We start from the raw sequence: 17,246 nt of genomic DNA on the forward strand, positions 1-17,246 counted from the left end.
TACATTGTTTTCCTTTTTTTTTTTTTTTTTAATTTTTATTTATGATAGTCACAGAGAGAGAGAGAGAGGCAGAGACATAGGCAGAGGGAGAAGCAGGCTCCATGCACCGGGAGCCCGATGTGGGATTCGATCCCGGGTCTCCAGGATCGCGCCCTGGGCCAAAGGCAGGCGCCAAACCGCTGCGCCACTCAGGGATCCCTACATTGTTTTCCTTTTGTAACTTGTCATGTTCCGTTTTCATTTCACTTTTTGCTCTTTTTCTTGAATATATTATACTAATTTGGAAAGTCAGTGAAACTGTCAAAATGTTAGTTATCTCAATAAGGTACTTGTAATTAAAATATATGAGAACTACAATCACTAATTCTACTGTATTAACTATTAGGAGATATAGTTTGATAAACATGGCTTGTATGAAAACTGAGCAAGTAAGTGTATGTCGTTACCTGTAGTGTTCTGTGTAGTTACCTTATTGCTTAGTCTGCAGAGAATAATGACTTAGATGTCTGATTTGCTTTCACTTATTAAACTTGTTCACCATGGGAGATGTCTATAAAAAATCAGATACTGTTATATTAGATTAGGATTTAATAAAAATTGTGAAAGCTTAAAAAAAAAATTACAGCTGTATTGTTCCAATGGTGAAGTTTTGACCCTAACTCCCTATTAACTAAGAGCCATAGCCTCTGACTTTGGAAAGGAATTTCGTAGATCACAGGTATTTACATATTTTATTTTTAAGACTTTATTTATTCTTTTTTTTTCTTTTATGATAGTCACAGAGAGAGAGAGAGAGAGGCAGAGACATAGGCAGAGGGAGAAGCAGGCTCCATGCACCGGGAGCCCGACGTGGGATTCGATCCCAGGTTTCCAGGATCGCGCCCTGGGCCAAACGCAGGCGCTGAACCGCTGCGCCACCCAGGGATCCCAAGACTTTATTTATTCATTAAGAGAGAGAGAGAGTGGGATCCCTGGGTGGCGCAGCGGTTTAGCGCCGGCCTTTGGCCCAGGGCGCGATCCTGGAGACCCGGGATCGAATCCCACGTCGGGCTCCCGGTGCATGGAGCCTGCTTCTCCCTCTGCCTATGTCTCTGCCTCTCTCTCTCTCTGTGTGACTATCATAAATAAATAAAAATTAAAAAAAAAAAAAAGAGAGAGAGAGAGGCAGAGACACAGGCAGAGGGAGAAGCAGGCTCCATGCAGGGAGCCTGATGTGGGACTTGATCCTAGGATCCCAGGATCACGCCCTCAGTTGAAGGCAGATGCTCAACCACTGAGCTACCCAGGCATCCCTATTTACATGTTTTTATTGACAATGTTATAAAATGTCAACATTAGCTATTTACACTGCATTGTCCTTTACTGTATGTAAAATTATTTGCAGTTGAGGTTAAATTATTTAAATCTAAGAAAATACTGCTACTATTAACAGTAGCAACCGCAGTATCGATATCAGTATAATTCTTTTGCACATTACCAAACTCTCATTTACCTCTATGTTCCTTTGGAGGGAACTTATTTCCTAGCTAATTGAAACTCTTAAGTACATAGAAGGTGTAAATCTTCAAACAAAATCAATTAATTGGCATCAAATGATTAAATACAATAATCAAGGAGGCTTTCATTGAAGCAGCCATAAAATCAGTAAATATAGGAAAGGCATATATTTTAGGGTATAATCATCAATTTTCTCTGAACAGATGAATCGGAACAGCCGTGTCATCCTGTGTGGTCAAATTTCTCAGTACAACAAAGATGTGCCTTATCCTCCTCCACTACCCCCTGCTGTAGAAGCAATCCAAAAAGAAAGAAACATCACAAGGTATGGTCTGCCCTTTTCCCCTTGTTACCAGATTCATGGGTTTAAAGATCATAGATGTATATGTAATGTATCGTTCTTCATATATAATTTTTCCTTATTTTAAAAAAAGATTTATGTATTTCAGAGAGAGAAAGCATGCATGTGTGCATGTAGGGTTAGAGGCAGAGGGAGAGGGAGGAGAGAAGTAGACTTCCTGCTGAGCGTGGAGCATACTATGGGACTTGATCTCAGGGTTGTGAGATCACGACCTGAGCCAAAATCAGGAGTCAGAATCTCAACCGACTGAGCCACCTAGGCACCTCTATAATTTTTCCTTATTAAATAAAACTTGAAAATACACATTTTAAGTCACTTCAGTATTTTAGTTTATGTAGATTAGTGCCTTGGCAGAAAGCTTTTTAAAAAATGCATCTCTTCTATCAAACTTTTACAAGTCTTTTTTTCAACTCACATTGGCTTAAGTGCAAAGGAAATTTATTGGCTCATGTTTCTGAAAAGTCCAGTATTAATATTGACTTGGATTTGGCTAGACAAAAGGTTTGTGTAGTGGCATCACTACTCAGTTTCTCTTTTTCTGGGCTGTGCTTTGGGTTGTCTCTATTCTCATGCAGGCTCTCTTGCAGCATAGCAAGAGGATGACTCTTATCTCTAGTCTTATACCAGATTAACAACCCAAGCAAAAAGAGAACAGCTCTCTCCTCTCAATTTTATTAAATCCCAAAACTGATACTGGCTCAGACTGGACTGGCTTTGGTCATGGGAGGGTGGGGAAAGGATATTACCTACAAACTAAAATCATAGTGCTAATTACCAAACAGAGTTCTAGATGTTGGCCAGACAAAACAATAGAAGTCCACTATATTTAACACCTGTAACTACACCTAAAACTATATCTGACCAGACTCTGTGTGATTGAGTCCTAATGTTTGAAAGATTAACAGATATTAGAGTTCTGGAATGATTTAGTTTTGGACTATTTCACCTTCCATAGTCTCTGATCATTATCCTTTTCTTCCCCACTACAGAGAAAGATTTCTGGTGTTGAACTATAAGGACAAATTTGAGTCTGGCATTCTACAGCTGAGCCAATGGTTTAAAGAAGGAAAGCTAAAGGTAGAACTTGCTTCTGTTCTTTTATCAATATCATTTGTCCTGCTACTTAATATACTTTTAGGTTATTTGAATTTATGATAGCAAACATTAGCTTCATAATAAAAAATTCTTACAAAATTGTACTGAATATTGTAAATTAAGTTTACTCCCAGGTGTGTATAACCTCCTCATTGAGAAACCTTCACCTGTTAGTCCCTTTATCTAAGATGTGATTAACCTTTACTTTTCTTAAACTATATTACAAAAAAATAGGTGGTTTTTTTCCCCCCAAATTTAATATTCATTACTTTAACAAATATTTATGGAATGCTATTATATGCTAGAAACTCCACTTTCTCAAAAATCTTGTAGCCATACCCCTCCACCACCATACTTCTTTCCTTCCCTCCCTGATATTCTGCTATATCTTTTGGTTGTTGGCTGAAAATCAAGAGTTCTAAATTGGAGTCTAGAGCCCCTGACCTAGGATGTTTTTGAAACTTGCCAATGATAGGCAAAGTTATGTGTGTGTTTATGCTTATGTACTTTGTTTTTTGAAAAGAGGGTGTATAGTTTGTGATGTTACCAATTGAAGATCAGACAATGGGAAAAGATTTTTAAAAAAAAATATTTTTATTTTTTTTAAAGATTTATTTATTTATTTGTGATAGACATAGAGAGAGAAAGGCAGAGACACAGGAGAAGGGAGAAGCAGGACCCATGCTGGGAGCCCGACGCTGGTCCCAATCCCGGGTCCCCAGGATCAGGCCCTGGGCTGACGGGCAGTGCTAAACTGCTGAGCCACTCGGGCTGCCCTAAAAATATTTTTAAAAAGATTTATCTACCTATGAGAGAGAGAGAGAGAGAGAGAGCACACATATGACCCATGGGACGGGCAGAGGGAGAGAGAAGGAATCTCAAGTAAGACTCCCTCCAGAGTACAGAGCCTAGAGCCTAATGCTGGACTCAATCCCACAACCCTGAGATCATGACGTGAGCCAAAATCAAGAGTCAGACGCTTGACTGACTGAGTCCCAGGTGCCCCAAGAAGATTTTATTTTTAAAAATTATTTCATAAGAAACATACATTTCTATGCTACCTCCATGAAATGAAAGTTATCTATTTTAGACAGAAAGTGCTAAAGAGTATTGCTGCCCTTTGCAAAATTGAAGAATATTATAATTGACCCTGAGCACCACCGGGGTTAAAGGTGCTGACATCCCCCCCCCCCCATGCAGTTGAAAATCATGGTGTATCTTTTGACTCTCCCCAAACTAATAGCCCACTCCTGACTAGAAGCCTTACTGATGACATAAACTGTTGATTACCACATATTTTGTATCTTATGTGTAATTTATACTGTATTCTTTACAATAACCAAAAGAGTATGTTATTATTTAAAAAAGATTTTATTTATTTATTCATAAGAGACACATAGAGAGAGGCAGAGAAATAGGTAGAGGGAGAAGCAGATTTCCTTGTGGGGAGCCTGATGTGGGACTCGATCTTAGGACCCCAGGATCACAACCTGAGCTGAAGGCAGATACTCAACCACTGAGCTACCCAGGTGTTACCCAAGAAAAAAAATGTTATTAAGAAAATCACAAGGAAGAGAAAATACATATGTAGTACTATACTGTGTTTATCGAAAAAAATCTGTGTATGAATAGACCTGCACGATTCAAACCCATGTTGTTCAAGGTCAACTGCAAGTTGACACACTAAAGTCTAAAGAATACTTTATGTAGCTGTTTTGATTTACAGATCAAAGAGACTGTAATGAATGGACTGGAAAACATGGGAGGTAAGATGAATGTAGATTTATTTATTATATGTATGAGCTTAGCACAAAGATTCCCTTTTTTTTCCTTGAATTCTACTTCCCTGGTGTTTTTTTTTTTTTTTTTTTTTTAAATCACTTCTTTCTTTCCTTTAAAACCATCCTGCAGGTGTACTTACATATCTTCATCAAATTCTATTAAAGTTCAGCTTAGTGGTATTTAAGAAGTATTGTTTTCACATTTCAAATTATAAAATAAATTTTTTTTTTTTTTGGTTTTGCAACAAGTTGTGGAAAAAAGATAAAGAATCATGAGTCATTTAGCTTCCAGGTAACTTTTTCAGATTAAATGGTTTTATTTATTTGAGAGAGAGAGAGAGCGCACAAGCAAGCTTGAACAGGGGGGAAGAGCAGAGGGAGAGGGAGAAGCAGATTGCTCAGCAGGGCACTTCACATGGGCGATCCCAGGATCCTGAGATCATGACCTGAGCTGAAGGCAGACATTTAACCAACTGAGCCACCCAGGTGCCCCCAGGTTGAATGGTTCTAAGGCATCATAAAATTAAACTATTTTCAGTATTTAGGGTTTTTTTTTTAAAGATTTTATTTGGGGTGCCTGGGTGACTCAGCTAAATATTTAATACATTTGGTCAGTGTGTTTACTAAACAGAAATATAAATTTCACTCATTTTCCTGGCATAGCAGATGTGTATTTTACTTAATAAAACTTTATAATTAGATTTCTATTATTTTTTATTTTTTAGAGATAGCATGCAAGTGGGGACAGGATAGGTGGTGGTGGGGTGGTGGGCAGAGGGAGAGAATCCTAAGCAGGCTCCATGCCCAGCATAGAACCTGATGCAGGGCTTCACATCATGACCCAGAGGTTATGACCTGAGCTGAAATCAAGAGTTGGTTGCTGGCAGGTTCTCTTACATCGACTGCCTAAGAGTTGTGCTATAAGAAGCAACAACCTCTCCTCTTCTCCACCATCTGCCTGGCAGCCACAAAGCAGCAACCATGCATGAATGCATCTCCATCCATGTTGGCCAGGCTGGTGTCCGGATCGGCAGTGCCTGCTGGGAGCTCTATTGCCTAGAACACAGCATTCAGCCCAATGGCCAGATGCCAAGTGACAAGACCATTGGGGGAGGAGATGACTCCTTCAACACCTTCTTCAGTGAGACGGGCACTGGCAAACATGTGCCCAGGGTAGTGTTTGTAGACCTGGAACCCACAGTCATTGATGAAGTTCACACTAGCACCTACCGCCAGCTCTTCCACCCTGAGCAGCTCATCATAGGCAAGGAAGATGCTGCCAATAATTATGCCTGAGGGCACTACACCATTGGCAAGATCATTGACCTGGTCTTGGACTGAATTCGGAAACTGGCTGACCAGTGCATGGGTCTTCAGGGCTTAGTCTTCCATAGCTTTGGAGGGTGAACTGGTTCTGGGTTCACCTCCCTGCTGATGGAGTGTCTCTCTGTTGATTATGGCAAGAAGTCCAACCTAGACTTCTCCATCTACCCCACCCCCCAGGTGTCCACAGCTGTAGTAGAGCCCTACAATTCCATTCTCACCACCCACACCACCCTGGAGCACTCTGATTGTGCTTTCACGGTAGACAATGAAGTAATCTATGACATCTGTCGTAGTAACTTCGATATTGAATCCCCAACCTACACTAATCTAAATAGGTTGATAGGTCAAATTGTGTCCTCCCATCACTGCTTCCCTTAGATTTGATGGAGCCCTGAATGTGGAGCTGATGGAGTTCCAGACCAACCTGGTGTCCTATCCCTGCATCCACTTCCCTCTGGCCACATATGCCCCTGTCATCTCTGCTGAGAAAGCCTACCATGAACAGCTTTCTGTAGCAGAGATCACCAGTGCGTGCTTTGAGCCAGCCAACCAGATGGAGAAACGTGACCCTCGCCATGGTAAATACATGGCTTGCTGCCTGTTGTACCGTGGCGACGTGGTTCCCAAAGATGTCAATGCTGCCATTGCCACCATCAAGACCAAGCGTACCATCCAGTTTGTGGACTGGTGCCCCACTGGCTTTAAGGTGGGCATGTCACTGGTACCCAGTGGAGACCTGGCCAAAGTACAGCGATCTGTGTGCATGCTGAGCAACCCCATAGTCATTGCTGAGGCCTGGGCTTGCCTAGTCCACGAGTTTGACCTGATGTATGCCAAGCATGCCTTTGTTCACTGGTATGTGGGTGAGGGCATGGAGGACGGAGAGTTTTCTGAGACCCGCGAGGACATGGCTGCCCTGGAGAAGGATTATGAGGAGGTTGGTATGGATTCTGTTGAAGGAGAGGGTGAAGAAGGAGAGGAATACTAAAGTTAAAAATGTCACAAAGGTGCTGCTTTTACAGGGAAGCTTATTCTGTTTTGAACATTGAAAAGTTGTGCTGATCAGTTAATTTGTATGTAGCAGTGTATACTCTCATATACAGTTACTGACCTATGCTTTAAAACACAACGCTTTGTTACAGACCCAAGCTGTCCATTTCTCTGATGGGTTTGAATAAAGTATTCCCTGTCTTTAAAAAAAAAAAAAAAAAAAGAGTTGGTTGCTGAACCAGTTGAGCTACCCAGGTGCCCCAGATTTCTATTATTTTTTAATAGTCATTGAAAAAATTTTTTTTTTAAGATTTTATTTATTTATTCATGAGAGACACAGAGAAAGAGAGAGGCAGAGACACAGGCAAAGGGAGAAGCAGGCTCCTCACAGGGAGCCTGATGTGGGACTCAATCCTGGATCCTGGGATCCGGCCCTGAGCCGAAGGCAGAAGCTCAACTGCTGAGCCACTCAGGCGTCCTGAAAAATTGTTTTTTGCTGACATTTTATCCTCATACTTCTTTATTCTAGTCTTCAGACTCTGTAAACAGTGAATATTGAGGTGTAGATACAAACACTTCTAGTTTGGGTAAAAGCACAATTTTAAGATGTAAATTTAGTTAGTTTATCTTGTAACTTTGTCAGTGTTTCTCTTAAGGTTTCTTTTCATGACAGTTTCCTCCTAAACTTAAAATCATTGCAGAAATTATTCAAATTAATTGTATATGTTTCATGTACTGACAAACATACATGATAGTGATATTTATGTTTTCATATAAACTAGGTTTTTTTTTTTTTTTTTTTTTTTTTTTTTTTTTCCTTTCTAGCTGCATTCCAGTCCATGATGACAGGAGGTAACATTGGAAAGCAGATAGTTTGCATTTCAGAAGAAACCTCTGTGTAATGTGTATAAGCATCTTCATCAAGGAAATACACAGATTTTGCACAAAGATTTTAAAGATACATTAAAAAAATCTTGGAGTACAGATAGCTTTTTATTTAAGTGTGATCATTGGTAATATTTTCTAATTGCATAACATAATTTTTTCCTATATCTTCAATATCCTATATGTTCTCTATATCCAACATAAATATTTACAGTAATAGATTGAAGTTAACATGACCTATTTTTCTTTCTTTTACTAAAACTGGTATTATATATGATATTTGATCAGATATTTGGAAACCACTGGAGATTTGATATAACTGTTTAATGGATTATACAAAATAAATGGATTTTTACAGTTAATAACTTTTATTTAAAATAGAATGCTTGTGAAGACATGTAGTAAATGTATGTTGACCTGGAAATGCTTTATATAATTCTTGAACTGTAACTTGGTATAAGAATAGAATTGGGATGGCTTTTCTGTATTGTAGATAGAAAAGGGATTTAATAGCAGGGCACGTGTTAGAGTTTGGGGGGTGGAATTTAGAGCTTGTGGAGTTTTCAGGATAGGAGAGCAGAGACTTTGTGTTGAGAAGATAAATAACAGGTCAGTCAGGTTGATGAAGAAACTAGTTTACTACAGAGGATGATCTGTGTTTTGCTAACTAGTTTCCTCTATAGCATAAAAACTCAATATATATTGATAAAGCATGTTTGTTTTAAGTTAGCAGGCATATACTGTCAAATAGCATAAAGATTTTCCAGGGCAAATAGATATAAACATCACTTGAAGTTTCAGGTGATTAGAAATATTTAGGCAATCAAGACAGCTTTAGAAAATGACAGGACTAAGAAAATTAACAAATGTTTGAAACATGAACGTTCAAAATTAATGTGCCTTTAAATAAGAGGATCTGTTTCATTAATTATAATCAGCCCTTTACAACAATAAAATTGATTTTATTTTCCTAGGTGCTGTGTTGGTTTATGGTCACCTGTTTACACCCTGCTCTATACTTTTGCCTGCGACATTTGTGGAAAGTAGATTTACATTGTTAGTAAATCAGTCACTCTGGTTGACTTCAGTGTTCTCGTTTTATATACCTTTCCTGGACCATTTCATCTCCAGAGAGCACTTCATCTCTGGTTTATATGTTGATAACTCCCAAATCTTTTTTTTTTCCTTTCTTTCCTTTCTTTCTTTTCTTTTTTTTTATTTAAAGATTTTATTTATTCATGAGAAACAGAGAGGCAGAGTGAGAAGCAGGCTTCTCGCAGGACCCTCATGCGGGACTCCATCCCAGGACCCTGGATCATGGCCTGGGCCAAAGGCAGAGTACATTTCTATTTCTGACCTCTTACTCGAGCTTAAGACCTCCCAAGTAAAATATCCTGTTGACACCTGGGATAAACTGTTTATCCAAAAAGAAATTACCTTCCTCTTACGTGTTTCTACTTTGTTTTTAAATCACCATCCTTTGCACACCCAAACTACTACTCCCTCACTCATTCAGATGCCTATCATTAAGGCTTGTGTTTAACCTTGAAAATAAATACCTTTCTTAGAGAACGCCTTTAATTTCCATCACTGCCACTGCCTCAGTTGAGGTCCTCATCCTTTGGCACACAGCAGGTACTCACAAATGAGTAATTTCAAAAGTCTCAACCGCATAAAGCTCTAACAAGTTAGTTGTGGCATCCAGCCTGGAGCTCAAGTGTTTTAGTCCCCAGTGTGGATATCCGAGACCTCTTTGCATCCTAACACAGGGAACCCAGACTCTAGGGAGATCATGTTACAAGGAAAGTCGTACACTCGAGTCTCAACTCTTACCCTGTGCGAATGCAATGCTGAGCTAGATTCTGCAAGTTCCCTTCTCAAGCAGTGAAGCTTCGAAGTGTTCCTCTTCAGTGAGAACTCTGGTCGGTGTTTAAGGAGTGCTCTCCTTCTCGCTGGCCTCCATTGTAACTAGTTCCGATCTCAGCTGACAGGAAAAACTACCTCATCTGCCGCTGCGAGGAAGCGGCGACGTCACGGCTGGAATGCACTGACCCCGTTTTTCGGGTTTCGCAGACCTCGGGGCCCCGAGGCCTGGAATGACTAGGACGCCGGAGACCGCAGCCCTAGTCCCGGGGGCGGGGGTCCAGCCCTGCTCAGACAGCCGGGTCCCCGCGCGCCTCGCCCGCCTCAGGCTGCCCCCGGCGCGGGGCGGCCGCCGTCCGGCCCGGGGCGAGCGAGTGGGTGTGAGCGTTGGGGGCCGGCCAAACTTCCTGTCCCGCGCTCCTGCTGCTTCCGGCGGGAGCCGGAAGACGCTGTGTGTGGACGGAATTCGGGACCGCCTGACGGCCGGCCGGCTGCCCGGGACGGAAAGGTGAGCGCCGGGCCGGGCCACACCCGCGCGGCTAGGTGGTCCCCGGCAGGGAGGGAGCCGGTAGCGGCCTCTCGGGAGCTGGGGCCGAATTCGCTCCTCCTCCCCACCGCCCGGAGAGGACAGGGAAGCCGCCCCCCTTGGGCACCCCTCCCAGATCTGGCGGGCCCGGGAGCGGCCGGTCTAAAGCCCTGCGGCTTCGGCCCTGCCCCTCGCGGCGTAGTGGGGCGGAGGTTTCGGCTCCTTTGCTTGGTTTTGAGGGCGGGGGCTTGGGAACAAGACGGTCCCGAGAAAGCTGGAGTCAGCGAGTCCCCAGGGCGGGGGCTGCCGGACTGCACCCGCCGCCGGGCCTGCCCGCGGCCCTTGGGGCCTCACGCTAAGGCCGTTGCAGAGGGGGAACGAGGATGCCAAGGGACTCTGCCCTGGTTCTTTCGGCCCGGAGCTACCTTCTTCCTTCATACGTCCACTTACTTCCTGAGTCTAGGAGGAAGGCTGCCGGCTCTGAGGGGCTTGGCTGCTCGCTTCTCCTCCTGTCGTCTCCAGGCGAGGCTGTGGGCTGAATGCGTTCGCAGGTTAAATTTATCCTCTGAAGTTTCTTCAGAGACAAGAATGCAGTTAGTCGATTAAAGTTTATCCCACTTGCTCACGCATGTGGGATATGGGGCACCATTCGGAAGTTTAAATATTGCTAACTTGGGACTCAAGAATTTGTATTTCTTCACTTTGGCACGCGGGTCAATGCAACATACTTTCAATGAGAGTGAAAGAAACATTCTGAAATAAAGTCAGTGGCATTTTGTTGTTAGGGAGTGAGAAATTCCACTTTGGGTGATCTTAGCGTGGACAGAGTAAACTCAACTGAACAGAAGATTTAGGTTCTTCTTATTTTTTTTTTAAAAGATTTTATTTATTTATGAGAGACACACACAGAGAGAGAGGCAGAGACACAGGCAGAGGGAGAAGCAGGCTCCATGCAGGGAGCCCGACGTGGGACTCGATCCCAGGTCTCCAGGATCAGACCCTGGACTGAAGGCAGGTGCTAAACCGCTGGGCCACTGGGGCTGCCCTTAGGTTCTTATTTTTAAAAATTCTGCATCTAAGTAAATGTCTGAATTTTTGACAAGTTACTTAATCTCTAGCTCCCCCCTCCCCCCAGGGGAAGAGACTTACCTATTTATTCAACAGATACTTCCTGAATGCTTAATTTGTTCAAAGCATCATACTTGGTTAATGCAGAGTTAGAATGAATAAATTCAGCGGCCTTAACCAGTGAAAAAAATATGCATGTAGACAATTAACAACCAAGACAGAATGGAATAATTGCTAAAGAGAGGTGAAACAGTGTGTTGTGAGAACACCAAGGAAAAGAGAGATTTGTTCTTACTGGAGGGAAAGGATCAGAGTCTTACTGGAGGACGGCACTTGAGTTGGATTTTAAAGACTGGAAAGGATTTTAAAACATCGCAACTGGATTGGCAGTACTTATTACTGGTTGAAGAACTAGTCTAAGCAAAGACTTGAGCACTGATATAGGCTGGTGTGTTCATTCAAAAGCCAGTCCCTGTCGGCTGGAGTAAAGGGTTAATTGAGGAATATGGACAGTGCTGTAACTGGAACAGTAGTTGAGGATACATTGTAGAATATTTGAAATGCCATGCTGCCAGGCTTAGGAATTTTCTCAGGCCCTGAATTTTGAATGAGTAGAGTAACATAAGCATTTCTGTGTTTTAGAAAGATAACGCAAGTGGCTGCATAAAAAGGTGGACTGAGGGACGCCTGGGTGGTCAGCAGTTTAGCGCCTGCCTTCGGCCCAGGGCGTGATCCTGGAGTCCCGGGATTGAGTCCCACATGGGGCTCCCTGGATGGAGCCTGCTTCTCCCTCTGCCTGTATCTCTACCTCTCTCTCTCTGTGTCTCTCATGAATAAATTAAAAAAAAAAAAGGCAGATTGAAAAGGGAATTTTTAGGGCAGCTTGACCCCTTAGAAGCCTATTTTAATAGCGTAGTTGAAAGATAATGAGCCCTAAACAGAGTATTACAGGAGGAATAAATCTGAGGGAGTCAGAACTACTGGGGTTATTTATTTATTTTTTAAATAGTGGTTTTATTGGTTACATATATTTCAGCTATCTACTGGGGTTATTTAAATATGGAGGATGAGATATTGTTAAAGACCTAGAATTTGCAGCTGAGTGGGAAGAAGATTGGGCAATAATTTAAGTGGATAATATAGGAAGAAGAACAGGTTTGGTGGTGGAGATGATAATCTGGATTTTGGACATTGTTGGTTTGAGATGGATATCCAAGCAGTTAGAAATGAAATCTGGAGTTTATTTTTTTTATTTTTTATTTTTTAATTTTTATTTATTTATTTATGATAGTCACAGAGAGAGAGAGAGGCAGAGACACAGGCAGAGGGAGAAGCAGGCTCCATGCACCGGAAGCCCCATGCGGGATTCGATCCCGGGTCTCCAGGATCGCACCCTGGGTCAAAGGCAGGCGCCAAACCGCTGCGCCACCCAGGGATCCCGAAATCTGGAGTTTAGAAGAAAGGTCAGGAATAGAGACAAATTTTTGGTATTATTTGCATGTCATTCATTCATTGTACGGATACTTAGTGCCTACTAAGTGCTTGCAGGGAAGTTTATATGGAAGCCCTTTAATCTCATAGTAAATACAATCTTAGAGTGTCACAGTATCAGAAATGACTCTTGGAGATGTAACTTCCTTATGAATTACATATAGTACTTTGCCAGACACTGTGTTAGGTAGGGGAAAGTAAAGTTATGAACAAGACAGACTAGTTCCTGCCCTTATTTATGGAACTTAAAATTTAGGAGGTAGCCAGACAAAAAACAAATACTATATAAAACTAAAGGAATTAGAAATAGGAGAGTTAGAGACTAAAGATGGAAGTATTAGGAATATTCTTTGGGTAAGGTGGTCAGGCAGACAAAGCCTTTCTAAATGAGTTGATAGAGCCCAAAGGAGTGAAAAAGAGCTAACCAATGGAGAGAGGGGACAGTGTTCCAAGGTAGAGGAAATGACATGTGCACATCTCTAACATCAGAAAGAGCTTAATTTGTTCAAGGAACTAAGATGGCTAGAGCTTGGTGAGCAGAGAGTGACTCTGGAGTGTGGTTGGGGAACGAGGAGAGGATCACATAGGTTCTTATAGGCTAGGATAAAGAGTTTGGATTTTTTCTAGGTGCATTGGGATGCCAAGTAAAGAATTTCAAGCAGGTGAGTGAGATCACATTTTAAGATAATCCTTACTACTGTGAAGAGAATAGAGTGGAGGGAGACAAGAGCAGGGAGACCAGTTAGGTAGCACTAACAGTAGTTTTAGAGCAAGTGTTGATGCTGGCCTGAAAAAGGGAGGTGGCAGTAGAGATAGAAATAGGTGGATTTGCTGTCTCAATAGGACTTGCAGCTGGACTGGATATTGGGAGCAAAGGAAAGAAAGTAATAAAAATGACTCCTAAATGGGGTCAGTGGTGGTCCCAGCTTGAGTGGAGGGTTGTGGTGAATGAGACTGGCGTGGTGTGATGGCAGATAGGGTTGGGAGAGAATTCATTTTGGACATATTAAATTTGAGATATCGAGTTAAAACGTTAAGCAGAGACGTCAAGTAAGCAATTGTATATACAGGTCTGCAGCTCAGAGTATTAGAGCTATAGATAAAAATTTTGGTAGTGAGCACCAGGTGTTGTATGGAAGAAATGAATAACTGTTATATACCTGAAACTAATATTACACTGTATGTTAACTAATTGGAATTTAAATAAAAACTTAAAAAAATTGGCGACAGTATCATTTAAAGATACAAATTCACACTTGGAGGATATTGTAGCAAGAAGAGAGAGCCTGAATAGTATCCTGAGGAATATTAATATTTAGAGGCAGAGTGCAGGAAGAGTATAGGGATTACCAAAGGAAACTAGAAGAAGAAGAAAAAAAAAGGAAACTAGAAGAATGGCAATGATGAGAGAGTAAAATGAACATGTATCTTGGAAGCAGAGAGTGTAAGTAAAGTATTTGAGAAAGGAGGCAGTACTTCTAAGGGATAATACCAATTATGGCTCTGGTTACAAGTGACTAGTTTGCTTCAGAAGAGGAATTCATAACAAAGGTGTGGGCAGCTCTTGGGATTAAAGAGATGATGAAGGCCCTGGCTTTATGAAGGACAGGAATCCGAGCAGCCCCAGGGGAATCTGCTCGCATCATTACTGGCATGAATGGGCTGCTGCAGCAGTTTTCAACCCTTTGTTACTTCTTTTACAATTCACATTCTGAGGAAAAGTGTCTGTTTTGTTCAATGTGGGTCAAGTGTGCAACAGTTGGCCAATGAAGAAAAGAATACCTTAATCTATGATCTTACCAAGGGCATATCCAATGGGAGAGGCTTAGATCCCCAAACATAACACCGATTTATCACTCAAGCAGGGGAAATGAATGTGGGACAATTAAAAACAATAGTTGCTCATTGCAAAGGTCAAGTAAGATTAGGGCTCCAAAGTGTCTATCGAATTTGGTAACATGAAGATTTTTGGTAACCTTTACAAGAGAAGTTTTGGTGAAGTGATGGGATTGGATAGTGATTGGAGAGTTGAAAGTGGAGACCAGTCTCTTGATAAATTTGGCTCTAAAGAATTGGAGAGAAATGGGGAGGTGACTAGAATAAAAATGAGGGCTATGGGAATGGAACACCTCAGCAGATCCTGGAAAGGAAGACGGAAGGTCCAGGATGAACCTGATAGTTTCTAAAATTCATTCTGGCTTCACAGTTCTCCATTCCAAATTTCTTTCACTAGTACCTGTTATTTACTACTTTATTGTTAGAATTTAATCAACTTTCATAATATACTAGATATGACTATAAAAGGTTACTTGGTTTTTCTTTCCCCTAGGACTATTGTTTTATACCAAAATTTAAACTGCTTTTTAAATTTTACTTTAATTTTTGATCATGGTAATTCCCTACCATTAGTAGAATTTTTGTTTTAGTTTTTAATCTTTAGTGAAGCATTGTTTGGATCTATATTTGTGGTCAGCCGGAGGTAGATATGGAGGGAGAAGCAGATTGGTGACCAGCTGGGGGACCACGGTGTTTCTCAATTTCTTGCCTCTTTTTTCTCACTGCCCCACCCTTCTCCTTTCTGAAACTGGGTCAAGGCATTTTCTACCTCCCTCAAATAAGAGCAGTATTGATGTTCTAGACTTTGTTTTCCTAGGATGGAATTACATTGCTTATTAGAAGTCGACACAATGATACTGTTTGTTTCTTGAGATAGCAGTAAGAGCCCCTGGTCATCTTTCCCTTTGGAATACACTCCCTTCTGTATGGCAGTCAGGATTGAGACAAGATACCTGTATCAGCTCTGTTCCAATGCTGCGTGTTTAGTTTATTTTGGCTTGTTTTTTCCACCCAATATGTCTCCATGTAGCCTGTATTAGTTTTAGGCTATCTTTACCCTCCCAATATGGTGTTAACTACTAATTCCTGTCTTGTGTGAGGATTCAAGTAATTTCAGTTTCCCCAAGACTGATCAATAATTGCTGATTGTAATAAATATTTATAGCAGGTATATATTAATGGCTTTACATTTATGGCTGAATCTCTTTTTAATATATGTATTTTAGATTTTGAAGATACTTTATACTGTTTTTCAATCTTTGGGATGTAATCTATTAAGTAACTTGAGATAAATTTAGTGATTTTATTTTAAAAGTTTTTTTTTTTTTAATTTTTTTTTTTTTTAATTTATTTATGATAGGCACATAGTGAGAGAGAGAGAGAGGCAGAGACACAGGCAGAGGGAGAAGCAGGCTCCATGCATCGGGAGCCCGATGTGGGATTCGATCCCGGGTCTCCAGGATCGCGCCCTGGGCCAAAGGCAGGCGCTAAACCGCTGCGCCACCCAGGGATCCCTAGTGATTTTATTTTAAAAAATTCAGAGTGCATGAGATTAGCATAGGCTAGTACTGTTTCATGAAAATATATGGTTTGTATGTGTCTCAGTGTGTTTCATTCTCTGGGATTTGATGGAAAATGTATCTTATTGTGGGTTGCAGTTGAAATGTTTGAAAACAATTGTTTTATAGGAAATTTGGACTCCATAACAAAGACAGATTTCTTTTCTTTTCTTTTTTTTTTTTAAGATTTTATTTTAAGCTCTACATCCAGTATGAGGCTTGAACTCATGACTCGAGTCACTTGCTCTACCAACTGAGCCACTCAGGCACATTTCTTAACCTTTTATAGTGTACAAAGCATTTGATATATTTACCTGTTTCTTAAACACTTAGGCAGAACTTTGTTTCTGAAGAATTTTGTAATTATTTCTGTTGCCTGATACATAAATAATCCTAAGGTAGATTTGTTTCATCTATATTTCAGATGAGTTTCCCAGGGCCAAAAACATGAGTAGCTTGCCTAGGTCTCAACCAAAAAGTCAGAGGCAGATTAGATTTCTGTTTTAGAGACCTTGGATTTTTTTTGTTGTTGTTATTGTTGTTAATAAACGTATCTCAGCTTCTTTATTTAACTTGTTCAGCTCCTTAATGTTAATGCATAATTTGCTGAAGAAGAATACAGTTAATCAGACTTCAGTTCTCAGGATTTGTTTATTTGGCTAAAAACAGAAGAAGAATTGTTCTCAGGATGGTTTAGATCCTAGAGATTGCTATTGTCTTAAATCTGCTTTGCTTTTGTTATGAGTTTTCTCATTACCAATTTACAGAACTTTTCAGGGCTTCCTGTGTTCTTTGCTTTGGTTCATTGCAAAGGTTTGTATTTGTCTGCCTTCTTTTTAACCTTTAGGCTGATTGTAGGATAACATATTAACATATCTGCTATTATTAGCTATTAATATAATAGCATTGGCAGGGTCAGTGGATTTCTAAAAAATATAATTTATCCTGGACCAGGGTTGTTTTCTTCA

The 17,246-nt window shown here is 40.9% G+C and overlaps 2 protein-coding genes and 1 pseudogene across 8 annotated transcripts in view; all 3 read left to right on the forward strand.

The window, feature by feature from the left end:
• Positions 1-8,908, forward strand: part of PTGR2 (prostaglandin reductase 2) — a 36,847-nt gene extending 27,939 nt beyond the window's left edge. For all 3 annotated transcript variants that reach the window (XM_072839307.1, XM_072839308.1, XM_072839309.1), the window contains exons 7-10: positions 1,701-1,822; positions 2,848-2,935; positions 4,680-4,719; positions 7,876-8,908. In XM_072839307.1, coding sequence (XP_072695408.1) covers positions 1,701-1,822; positions 2,848-2,935; positions 4,680-4,719; positions 7,876-7,952 — 327 coding nt within the window. In that variant the 3' untranslated portion in view covers positions 7,953-8,908. The remainder of the gene's footprint in view (positions 1-1,700; positions 1,823-2,847; positions 2,936-4,679; positions 4,720-7,875) is intronic.
• LOC140640234 (tubulin alpha-1A chain-like) lies at positions 4,805-7,304 on the forward strand (annotated as a pseudogene).
• Positions 8,909-10,164: 1,256 nt separating the features above from the next.
• ZNF410 (zinc finger protein 410) overlaps positions 10,165-17,246 on the forward strand; it is a 41,174-nt gene continuing 34,092 nt past the window's right edge. Inside the window, exon 1 of one of the 5 annotated variants that reach the window (XR_012036896.1) lies at positions 10,165-10,306. The gene's annotated coding sequence lies outside the window, so the exon portion shown is untranslated. The remainder of the gene's footprint in view (positions 10,307-17,246) is intronic. The other 4 variants (XM_072839295.1, XM_072839296.1, XM_072839292.1 and 1 more) reach the window with 4 other exon arrangements.

Source organism: Canis lupus, chromosome 9 (assembly GCF_048164855.1).
Source record: "Canis lupus baileyi chromosome 9, mCanLup2.hap1, whole genome shotgun sequence".
NCBI classification, from domain to species: Eukaryota; Metazoa; Chordata; class Mammalia; order Carnivora; family Canidae; genus Canis; species Canis lupus.